The 12,667-nt window shown below is 36.3% G+C and overlaps 1 protein-coding gene across 1 annotated transcript; it reads left to right on the forward strand.

The window, feature by feature from the left end:
* The first annotated feature begins 1,003 nt into the window (after positions 1-1,003).
* LOC117329162 lies at positions 1,004-3,456 on the forward strand. Its single transcript, XM_033886918.1, has 5 exons — positions 1,004-1,117; positions 1,508-1,668; positions 2,058-2,153; positions 2,692-2,814; positions 3,193-3,456. Exons 1-5 carry the CDS (start codon positions 1,112-1,114, stop codon positions 3,368-3,370), a joined length of 564 nt encoding a protein of 187 aa, XP_033742809.1. The 5' UTR covers positions 1,004-1,111; the 3' UTR covers positions 3,371-3,456.
* Positions 3,457-12,667: the final 9,211 nt, after the last annotated feature.

Consider the following 12,667-nt stretch of genomic DNA (forward strand, 5'->3'; position numbering starts at 1 on the left):
ATATTTTCACTAAAAACAAACCATCTACAAAATCTCATATTTTCGCTACAGCGATGAGCAGTAAAAAAAATTTCATCAGTTAGATAAATTTCGATATTTCACTGGCAAAAATACAATAAAAAATATGTATATACATGTATATATAGTTTTAACTTTATGTTTGCGTAGTTATGACCTATATGTACACATGGCTTAATGTCTTAAACGAGTGACAAAAACCTGGTAAAATAATTCGCATCCGAGGGAAAGCCTCACGCGGTTACATACCTGACAAAACATATAGCTCCAGATTTCACAGGTACATAAATTTACATATACAGTTGTTTCAATTACCCGTATTTTATAAAGGGTAGCAGCTTTTCCATACACTCATTAACAGTTCCTAAAGCTAGATGATATATGATATCGGTTCAGAAACGCTTGGGAATTTTCGTTTTGTTTGTTTTTGTATAATAATCGAACGAAGTATCAAAACCACGGCTTGTGAACGTGTGGTATTTGAAGTAAAGCATGAAGTAGCATGTACTTGTGTTTAAAAGTAATAGTGTATGTCTTTCCAAAATGTACACTATTGGAAGAAGCAATCAATGTTCAGGATTGTAAATTTGAACTACGTTTTCTGTGTGTAAGCGGAGAAGCAATTAGCTTGATTCAGCAATTGGTCATGTCACGGTGCTTCAAAGAGGAGGACACGTGGCAGCACCTCTAACTACACTGATTAGCATTCTCTGTGATGTAGACAGATATGATCTCATTGATGTTAGATAAATTTTACTTGTTAAAAGGAGTAGAATACAAACCTTTTAATTCAAACCCTAAAGACACTGGTGTTTTACAAAGAATTTTTTTTTTTTTTTTTTACTTTTCTTTATCCTGTGAAGCATGTAACACACTAATTACAACATTGTATTGTCATCGTTAACGGCGTGGTTTCAACGTAATCCCATCAGTAGGTTTGGTCATGCCCGCCAGGGTAATTTGTTCTATGACATAAATGCAGGTATACCCTTTTTCAATATCACTAACATCGCCTGATTCGCCGGGGCACTGTCAGCAGTACGGTTAGGTTTCGTGTGTAACTAACAGCAGAATAGCTGTGTGGAAACCTATCATGAAGGTAAGAATTATAGATATTGTTCATTTTTACAAGCTGAATCAACTATGAAATTCATGTTCATTATATCAACGCATTATATAAAACAGAACACTCTTGAAATAACTACGCAGGTGATCTCAATTCCTCAACCATTGGTTCAATATCATCCAAAAATCAATTCCAACGTTATACCACCAAAGCAAATTCATACCATATACTGTCACTTGTTTTACGACCCAAACCAATTTTAACCCACACGAAGCCAAGTACATCCATATACAGGCATTTGTCTCACCACTCAAATCAAATTGTGAAGATGGAAATTTTAGATTGAAACTTTCTAAAATATGTGCAACTTTCAATACTTGTTTTCGTGTTTGATATTAATCAATATTTATCAATCTTTTGTAGTTGACGCTGTTTCTACTTCTTGCATTGTCAAGTCTAATAGCTGTATCGGCCTCTCATGATGATTGTCCTTACGGATGGCATATCCAAATTCACAATGAATACGTTGGGAAAGACCACTATGTGCTTAATGAGCAAATGAACGCCGATTACGTGCGGTTTAGGTTTGTTAAACTTCCTTTTTCATGATATTTCAAATACAATATGTGTTGATATATGTAAATAAATATCAAAACTTTTGTGAAGGTAAAATGATAACATAGCTGTTGAGGTAGTGGTCGCTAAGAGGAATAAGTTTTATGTGATCATCGACAATAATAGACGATTTACATTAATTTATGACAAACATGTTGGAAGACAATAAATGTTAATATATTTCTGGTATATTGGTATGGCATCAAGGTATACAGGATTAATCATTGTTTTATTTTCATTATGAATGTAACCATCGATGAGTTACTTTCAAATCTTGAATTAACAATAATGGAATGATTTAGCATGTAGAAATCTTGCTTTGAATCACTCTGACAAAAATGTACTCTTCTGTTGACAGAATGGTAGCAGAAATGGGAGCGTTCAGGCACGAATTCATTTCAAACCAGCTTTGGGCTCTTAAATACCTTCAACCGGTAGAAGAGGATCCAATAGTGTAAGAAAACTGTTTCCTCCATGTATCATGTTTCCCTCATTCTTCGCGATTCACAATGCAGGCCATTCAAGCGTGAAGAAGGTTAAAGTTGTTTTATAAAAAAAAACTTGTACAATAATCACACCGTTGAACCGCGCCTTTAAGTCATTAATACCACGAAGGCTGTATTACATAAACGTAGCATGTTTTCAATAAGTTTTACTCGGAAACCATGTTTTTCTCTATCATCGACGGATATATATTAACATTGTATGTGTATATAAAAGGCATAACGAAATTTTAATGAATATGATGCTTGTTTTATAAAGCTACATGCTTATGTATGTGTACATTATGTATGTGTATGTGTGCGTGCGTGCATGTGTGCGTGGGTGTGTGTGTGCAATTCCAACTGATACTTATTTTTTAACGAAAAGGGGCTGAGAAAATGGTATAGACGTAACACGTTTCCGTGTTTGGCCCTTGTACGACAGTCATGCGTACGCTAATTGCAATGTGTCTTTGTTTGATTGGCTTGTTGATGTTTTATATTTCAAAGTCTAAAGAGCACATGTAAAACAGAGTCAGAGCTCATCTATGGTTTTTGGGAGACGTCAGCCATGTATTGTTACGTCATCCTTCCCTGGCTTCAAAATGTCCGTAGAGCAAAGTGTGATAGGAGGTAATAAAACCTACAATGTATTTAAAATTATATTCAACTAAACAATGGATAATACATCAAATAACATTTTGGTTGCTTATAATTGTTAGATATCGTCTTTATTATTTGCTGATAATATTGATGTACTGGTAACATTTTCATACTGTTATTATTCTATGGGATAACTTTTATACAAATGATTACTACGTGAAAGTATTATATTAATATACATCTCAGATTTAAATAAAAAAAGGCATCTATACATTGTTTTCTGTACATTATGCTGTTGTGTTTTATACGTATACTTTTATTAATCATATGTATAAAGAAAGTAAAAATATACCCATCTTCATTTCATTACAGTGTAAATCAACGATTATTGTTCATTGTCTATTGTAGTGAATCATGCTGTGGTAAAAACTCCGTGTGTCATGAAGATGGCTATGCACGACAACGATACTGGGTATACTGCGCGCACTATACCAGTCCTTTTAATGGGTATTTCGCTGTCCGTTATGATTCGTTTCCACAGTGCTGTACCTGCAGGAAATGTGACAAGTGTATAGACAGCCATTAATATGTATTTTTTCTTGTGCAGTTTGATTGTATAATGTCCAGTTTGTCCAGCTTTAAATCGTTGAAATAAAATATATCATGTGTTTATTTTTGTTGTTTTACATTTTGGTTTGCATATTAAAAGGTTAGTTTCAGACTGGCATTTGTTCATATCTGTTTTACAGGTATTCGTTACCGGTTTTCAAATGCTTCGTTTGTTTTGAGGGGTTGACGTCAGCAACAACTACCGTCATATGCAGACTATTAGCTACAAGTTTATTTGTACTTCATATTATCAAAATTAAAAAAAACAACAACAACAAAACAAAAAACAAAACAAAAAAACAAAAAACATAAATAAAATACAGCTTAAATTGCAGTCAATTTCGGAAAATCGATCGCTTTATACATGTATGCGATTCATTCTACAAAATGTTACACACAAACCCTACGAATGCATCAAACTGGCAAATAAGGTAAGATGTATGGACGACTTCACAATAGTATGATTTTGTTTAGAATTTCAAGAAAGCTTTTTCAGTAGTTAATATCTAAACAGGCTTGTGTGGAATAGTTTGTGGCGTCTCTGATTACAAGTTGTAAGCTGTATATATCCTTTATTTTTAAATTCCATCGAACGGATTTGCCCTGTAAAACATGAAATCAGGGACGCTACACACTCATCAACATCAGCAACTAACCTCTATCGTTATTACAACGTAGCCAGCAGTGACAACGTGTACTCTATAAAACAAGGGTTCGAGGGATATAGGTTGATCGTGGGAAAGTGTTATGGTTGATATCATAAACTCATACCAAATGAGGTTCTTATGCAAGAGTAAAAAGGTTTCTCATGGAACGAGGAGAATGTTAGGGTTGAAGACACATTTTTCCACGAATTTTAGTGTGTTTTTTTCTCGCAAACGTGGCACGAGTAATTAAGAAATACGGGGGATGTAAAATTGTTTCCGAGGTATTTACTGACTTCCTGACAATAAATATTGTTCATCGTGTTTTATCTTTACAACATGGCGTACATAAACTGTAGTAGCTACTGTGACATAACCATTAACCACAGGATCACAGAATAGGATGGTTATGATACAAAGTATTTATATATTGACAGTATATGGACGTGGCATGCTGTACCCAAACGGTAGTGTGTGGTCAATTGCTAGGAAGGCATGGCTATATTAATGAGTTGGCACTAATTATATTTGCCGGAAATATAGACAGCACAACATGTACATTATAGTACCATGTTTGCATACAATTATTTATTATGAAATCCTCACGATATATTGTAAATTTGAGGTCAACATATGTGGATTTACATAATAATATGATTAGTACATAAAAACAACCATGAAGCAAGAATGGAATCTGGTCATCATGTGCACAACCCTATACGTCAGTATGTAGTCTACATGTTTGTAATAGATGATTCTGTAATCCACACCATACATGTATATACTAATTGTGATGTCAATATTTACAATATATACAGTTATGTGATCGCACAACATTTCACGATGTGCGCTGTGCGCACGATGTCTGCACGAAGTCTGCACGATATGTGTGATACGGATCGTGCCGGAAAATGTGCGCACGATGGGCGATTGGAACCACAGGGGCTTGGTACGATTTTCCAAATGATAGTCTATATATATATGTATATAGTATCAAGGGTAGTAACTACAAAGAGGGGGAAGACGAACGTATTTAAAAAAAAATAATTTGTCGTATTCTGCGGGTCAAAAATCTTAGTGACACATACATTACCTTAAAGAGAAATGTTTTATCTTTCCAATGAGTGTTCGATGAACAAAATTGGCCAAGTATTATCCAAGTTATGACCTGACGAATTCGGAAATAGATGCTGAAATGGCTAGGTCGGAATCTCCCTGTCCAGTTGAATAGTCGCCTCGCCTCTAATGGGTACCTCAATAACCATTCAGAAATCGAAAAATCGACGCTTGCAGCGGTATACAGTAACCATAACTATGTCAATATAGGATGTCGGTTGGTTATGTTATCCGTCATGTGCCGTAGCCAATTCCATATTACATCACCGAGCTTACCGTCTTCAAAAAGAACGGCCATCTTTCCCTTCATTCGGAACGCTTCTTGGATGTACGACCACTGGCTAACTTCTAACATTATCGTAAACAAAGTCACGAAAGGTTAGGGAAAGATGGCCGTTCTTTTTGAAGACGGTAAGCTCGGTGATGTAATATGGAATTGGCTACGGCACATGACGGATAACATAACCAACCGACATCCTATATTGACATAGTTATGGTTACTGTATACCGCTGCAAGCGTCGATTTTTCGATTTCTGAATGGTTATTGAGGTACCCATTAGAGGCGAGGCGACTATTCAACTGGACAGGGAGATTCCGACCTAGCCATTTCAGCATCTATTTCCGAATTCGTCAGGTCATAACTTGGATAATACTTGGCCAATTTTGTTCATCGAACACTCATTGGAAAGATAAAACATTTCTCTTTAAGGTAATGTATGTGTCACTAAGATTTTTGACCCGCAGAATACGACAAATTATTTTTTTTTTAAATACGTTCGTCTTCCCCCTCTTTGTAGTTACTACCCTTGATACTATATACATATATATATAGACGATCATTTGGAAAATCGTGCCAAGCCCCTGTGATTGGAACGGTACATGTGCGATAGGTATCGTGGTAGATATAAAATGAGGGATGCCATATCAAATGATTTAATCGTGTGAAACGATTGTAAAAGATATACAACAATTAACATTTTTACGAGGCAGCTATATACTAGTTGATATATATGCAATAATTATTAGGAATGAAACTTAATTAATACCGATGTATAATTAGATAAGTTATCTACATCATTTTTAAGAACTTACATGTAATATAATTTGCTCGGACGTCGTCGAGGACACATCTAGGCCGAGGAAAGTCGAAGAAATATGTACATGTAAATCGGGAATTGTAAACACTCTGAATCACAATTAAAGGATTAAGAATTAAATATGCTAAATTGTTATCTGGATTCTTGATACATAAAATTTGAACTTTGTTTTATGTAACAACACCATATTTTATTGTGTGGCTTAAGAAAATAACGTATGTATACATGTATACATATATACATGTATGTACGTACATTGTATACTGTACACACATTTGACTGACAGCGAGATTATAATACAGGATATTTATACATGTAGAACTAAACAGTTAAAACGACCAATTTTGAATAGGAACATTTCGTTTTTTGTTTAAAAATACATATTTTATGTAATTAATGTATTAAGTAAGATAAATAATCGTTGTGCAGTCCGTCTACCATCCTAGCTGGTACATGCACTGTATGCATCTTCAGGCCGTCGAAAACACCACGAATAATTGCGAGACAAAAGGACATTACTTTGACGGCAAACACTAACAGGTCATATGTGTTCCATGAATGAAAATATTGTTATGCAGCAAGTATATATATTATAGCGACCATCTTAAATCATAACTAATATTTTTTTCAAATATGTGTTTTCGTATATACTAGTTATTTCGTAATATTTATAAACCTATAGTTAGCTGTGCGGTTTTCATCGCACAGTTGTGCGTTTTGTATCGCACATTGCACATTTGTGCGCGCGATGTCTGCACGATGTGCGCACGATGTTTATGGAACGTTGTGCGATCACACAACTGTATAACATCTTAACAATTGAACCATTCACCAATCAATAGAATGATCAGAGAAAAATACTTAGCTGCTACCTTTAGGACGTAACAGAGAAATCTCCAATGTGGTCTGTATGTAGCCAACACGATATGTGGTCTGTATGTAGTCATCACGATATGTGGTCTGTATGTAGTCAACAAATAATGTGGTCTGTATGTAGTCAACAAGATATGTGGTCTGTATGTAGTCAACACGATATGTGGTCTGTATGTAGTCAACACGATATGTGGTCTGTATGTAGTCAACACGATATGTGGTCTGTATGTAGTCAACCCTATATATGGTCTGTATGTATTCAACACGATATGTGGTCTGTATGTAGTCAACAAGATATGTGATCTGTATATAGTCAACGCAATATGCGGTCTGTATGTAGTCAACGCGATATGTGGTCTTTATGTAGTCAACGCGAAATGTGGTCTGTATGTAGTCAACGTGATATGTGGTTTGTATGCAGTCAATATGATATATGGTCTGTATGTAGTCAACACGATATGTGGTCTGTATGTAGTCAACACGATATGTGGTCTGTATGTAGTCAATATGATATGTGGTCTGTATGTAGTCAACACGATATGTGGTTTGTATGCAGTCAATATGATATGTTGTCTGTATGTTATCAACACGATATGTGCTCTGTATGTAGTCAACACGATATGTGGTTTGTATGCAGTCAATATGATATGTGGTCTGTATGTAGTCAACACGATATGTGGTTTGTATGCAGTCAATATGATATGTGGTCTGTATGTTATCAACACGATATGTGGTCTGTATGTAGTCAACGCGATATGCGGTCTGTATGTAGTCAACGCGATATGTGGTCTTTATGTAGTCAACACGGTATGTGGTATGTATGTAGTCATCACGATATGTGGTCTGTATGTATTCAACACGATATGTGGTCTGTATGTAGTCAACACGATATGTGGTTTGTATGCAGTCAATATGATATGTGGTCTGTATGTTATCAACACGATATGTGGTCTGTATGTAGTCAACGCGATATGCGGTCTGTATGTAGTCAACGCGATATGTGGTCTTTATGTAGTCAACGCGATATGTGGTCTGTATGTATTCAACACGATATGTGGTCTGTATGTCGTCAGAACGATATGTGGTCTGTATGTAGTCAACAAGATATGTGGTCTGTATGTAGTCAACACGATATGTGGTCTGTATGTAGTCAACAAGATATGTGGTCTGTATGTAGTCAACACGATATATGGTCTGTATGTAGTCAACACGATATGTGGTCTGTATGTTATCAACACGATATGTGGTCTGTATGTTATCAACACGATATGTGGTCTGTATGTAGTCAACACGATATGTGGTCTGTATGTAGTCAACACGACATATGGTCTGTATGTGGTCAACAAGATATGTGGTCTGTATGTATTCAACAAGATATATGGTCTGTATGTGATCAACAAGATATGTGGTATGTATATAGTCAACACGATATGTGGTCTGTATGTAGTCAACACGATATGTGGTCTGTATGTAGTCAACACGATATGTGGTATGTATGTAGTCAGCACGATATGTGGTCTGTATGTCGTCAGCACGATATGTGGTCTGTATGTAGTCAACAAGATATGTGGTCTGTATGTAGTCAACACGGTATGTGGTCTGTATGTAGTCATCACGATATGTGGTCTTTATGTATTCAACACGATATGTGGTCTGTATGTAGTCAACACGATATGTGGTTTGTATGCAGTCAATATGATATGTGGTCTGTATGTTATCAACACGATATGTGGTCTGTATGTAGTCAACGCGATATGCGGTCTGTATGTAGTCAACGCGATATGTGGTCTTTATGTAGTCAACGCGATATGTGGTCTGTATGTAGTCAACACGATATGTGGTCTGTATGTAGTTTGCACGATATATGGTCTGTATGTAGTCAACACGATATGTGGTCTGTATGTAGTCAACACGATATGTGGTCTGTATGTAGTCAACACGATATGTGGTCTGTATGTAGTTTGCACGATATATGGTCTGTATGTATTCAACACGGTATGTGGTCTGTATGTGGTCAACAAGATATGTGGTCTGTATGTATTCAACAAGATATGTGGTCTGTATGTGGTCAACAAGATATGTGGTCTGTATGTATTCAACACGATATATGGTCTGTATGTGGTCAACAAGATATGTGGTCTGTATATAGTCAGCACGATATGTGGTCTGTATGTAGTCAACACGATATGTGGTATGTATGTAGTCAGCACGATATGTGGTCTGTATGTCGTCAGCACGATATGTGGTCTGTATGTAGTCAACACGATATGTGGTCTGTATGTCGTCAGCACGATATGTGGTCTGTATGTAGTCAACAAGATATGTGGTCTGTATGTAGTCAACACGGTATGTGGTCTGTATGTAGTCATCACGATATGTGGTCTTTATGTATTCAACACGATATGTGGTATGTATGTAGTCAGCACGATATGTGGTCTGTATGTCGTCAGCACGATATGTGGTCTGTATGTAGTCAACAAGATATGTGGTCTGTATGTAGTCAACACGGTATGTGGTCTGTATGTAGTCATCACGATATGTGGTCTGTATGTATTCAACACGATATGTGCTCTGTATGTAGTCAACACGATATGTGGTTTGTATGCAGTCAATATGATATGTGGTCTGTATGTTATCAACACGATATGTGGTCTGTATGTAGTCAACGCGATATGCGGTCTGTATGTAGTCAACGCGATATGTGGTCTTTATGTAGTCAACGCGATATGTGGTCTGTATGTAGTCAACGCGATATGTGGTCTGTATGTAGTCAACACGATATGTGGTCTGTATGTTATCAACACGATATGTGGTCTGTATGTAGTTTGCACGATATATGGTCTTATGTAGTCAACACGATATGTGGTCTGTATGTAGTCAACACGATATGTGGTCTGTATGTAGTTTGCACGATATATGGTCTGTATGTAGTCAACACGGTATGTGGTCTGTATGTGGTCAACAAGATATGTGGTCTGTATGTATTCAACAAGATATATGGTCTGTATGTGGTCAACAAGATATGTGGTCTGTATGTATTCAACACGATATATGGTCTGTATGTGGTCAACAAGATATGTGGTCTGTATATAGTCAGCACGATATGTGGTCTGTATGAAGTCAACACGATATGTGGTCTGTATGTAGTCAACACGATATGTGGTATGTATGTAGTCAGCACGATATGTGGTCTGTATGTCGTCAGCACGATATGTGTTCTCTATGTAGTCAACAAGATATGTGGTCTGTATGTAGTCAACACGGTATGTGGTCTGTATGTCGTCATCACGATATGTGGTCTGTATGTATTCAACACGATATGTGGTCTGTATCTAGTCAACACGATATGTGGTTTGTATGCAGTCAATAGGATACGTGGTATGTATGTAGTCAACGCGATATGTGGTCTGTATGTAGTCATCACGATATGTGGTCTGTATGTAGTCAACACGATATGTGGTCTGTATGTAGTCAACGCGATATGTGGTCTGTATGTAGTCATCACGATATGTGGTCTGTATGTAGTCAACGTGATATGTGGTCTGTATGTCGTCATCACGATATGTGGTCTGTATGTAGTCAACACGATATATGGTCTGTATGTAATCAACACGATATGTGGTCTTTATATAGTCAACAAGATATGTGGTCTGTATCTCGTCATCACGATATCTGGTATGTATGTAGTGAATAGGATACGTGGTATGTTTTGGTTAGCACGATATGTGATCTGTATGTACATATGTAGTTTGCACGATATGTGGTCTGTATGTAGTTAGCACAATATGTTGTCTGTTTGTATATAATCAACACCATATGTGCTGTGTATGTAGTCAACATGATATGTTGACCATATGTAGCCAACATGATATGTAATACATATAAGTAGTTATATATTTTGTAAACAGGACTAGTAGTCATTAGGCAGTCAACACCATATTTTTCAGTCATGTTGTCAACAGAACGCCATTATATAATCGATACCATATGTAGTTTTTATATTGTCAACACGACAGGAAGATAATATGTAATAGGTAGTCATTAGTCAATGGACCTATTACGTCCCGCACAACTAATCCAGCTAATCAGCTGGGCTTTTACCTGAACAAAGTGCCTAAAGAAAATGTGCTTCTTTTGTTTGTACCTGTTTTCCTGAGTAAATTACACATGCAATGGGTACTTTCTATACACGAGAATTAAGAGTAGGGTTCTTGAGATTTTGAAAATCAAAAATATACTCTCCTTGTATAAATAAAAAAAACTAGGATTCCAGGTGTAAAAAGGCGGAAAAGGTGGGGTTCCTCAGTCAACTGTAAATATCAGGGTTACTGTCTTCAAAGTACTTATGTGCTCTTATATGTTATTAAACCTATCAATTAACACCATAGGGCATCTTCAAACTTTAATAGAACAACGGTCGATTACCAGTACCGAGGGTAAGATATTTTGGACTATTGCACAGACACCCATGATATACTTGTTTTATTACATAATCGCTAAAACACTAATAACATTACTGAAATCTCGACTTTCAATTTTGCCTAGAGTCGTCTGGCAGTGTTGATATCTGCGTGACTTAGACGTTTGAAAGGGTAGGACTAAATTCCGAAGCGTCAAGGTGTCCAATAGTTTGCACGTTACCGTGCATTAGTCATTTAACCGCGCAATAGTTCCTAATATACCTCATGCGTAAAGTTAAGGATGATCAAACGCATATTATGCAATAATGCATACTAGGCGATGGAGTAGCAATCAAGGTATGCATGTGTGTTTTAATGTATGCAATTTGTGTTGTTGCTTTTGTTTTTGTTTTTTGTTTGTTGTTGTTGTTTTTCTCTCTCTTTTTTTAATTCCTCATATCGCATTCAACAGGCTGTTTTAATTTTAACCGTACACAATTACGCCCAAGTCGTCTCTCAACCATTGTATCTTATGTAAGTATTTTCTTAATTTATTGAAAAACAATCAACATATTTATGTAAGGAGGTAATTTTACATATTTTATGTATGATTGAAAATATATAAATACAATGTAGGTGACTCTACGGGTGGCTAATTCGTCTATCACGTGAACACCGTGTGCCGCTGTAACATTGGGGATCAATCAGTACGTGATACATTTATCTAGACCAATCAGGATCAATACGTCAATGTATGGACCAATCATATTGGAGAGCACTGTTGGAGCCTGGACCTGACCGCGTACCCTCCATCACTTTACAATTTGATTGTAAGACTCCACGATTTTACTACTTAATTTCCAGACGAAGTCTCAAGTGACCTTTTCAAATCGCCTTTTGTCCGTCGTCTTCCGTCGTACGTCGTGCGTCCGTAAACAATTTGCATTTTAAACTTCTTCTCCAAAACCGCTGCATGATATCTGGACATCAAACTTGCTAAAAACCCAACCATCTCCACCCTTATATTATGCGGTTAGCTATGTGCCTGATTGTATATATATATATGTATATATAATATATGTATATATATATATATAGTAATAATTATTTGTTTTTTATTATTATTACTATGTATATCCATCA

Source organism: Pecten maximus, chromosome 6 (genome assembly GCF_902652985.1).
Source record: "Pecten maximus chromosome 6, xPecMax1.1, whole genome shotgun sequence".
NCBI classification, from domain to species: Eukaryota; Metazoa; Mollusca; class Bivalvia; order Pectinida; family Pectinidae; genus Pecten; species Pecten maximus.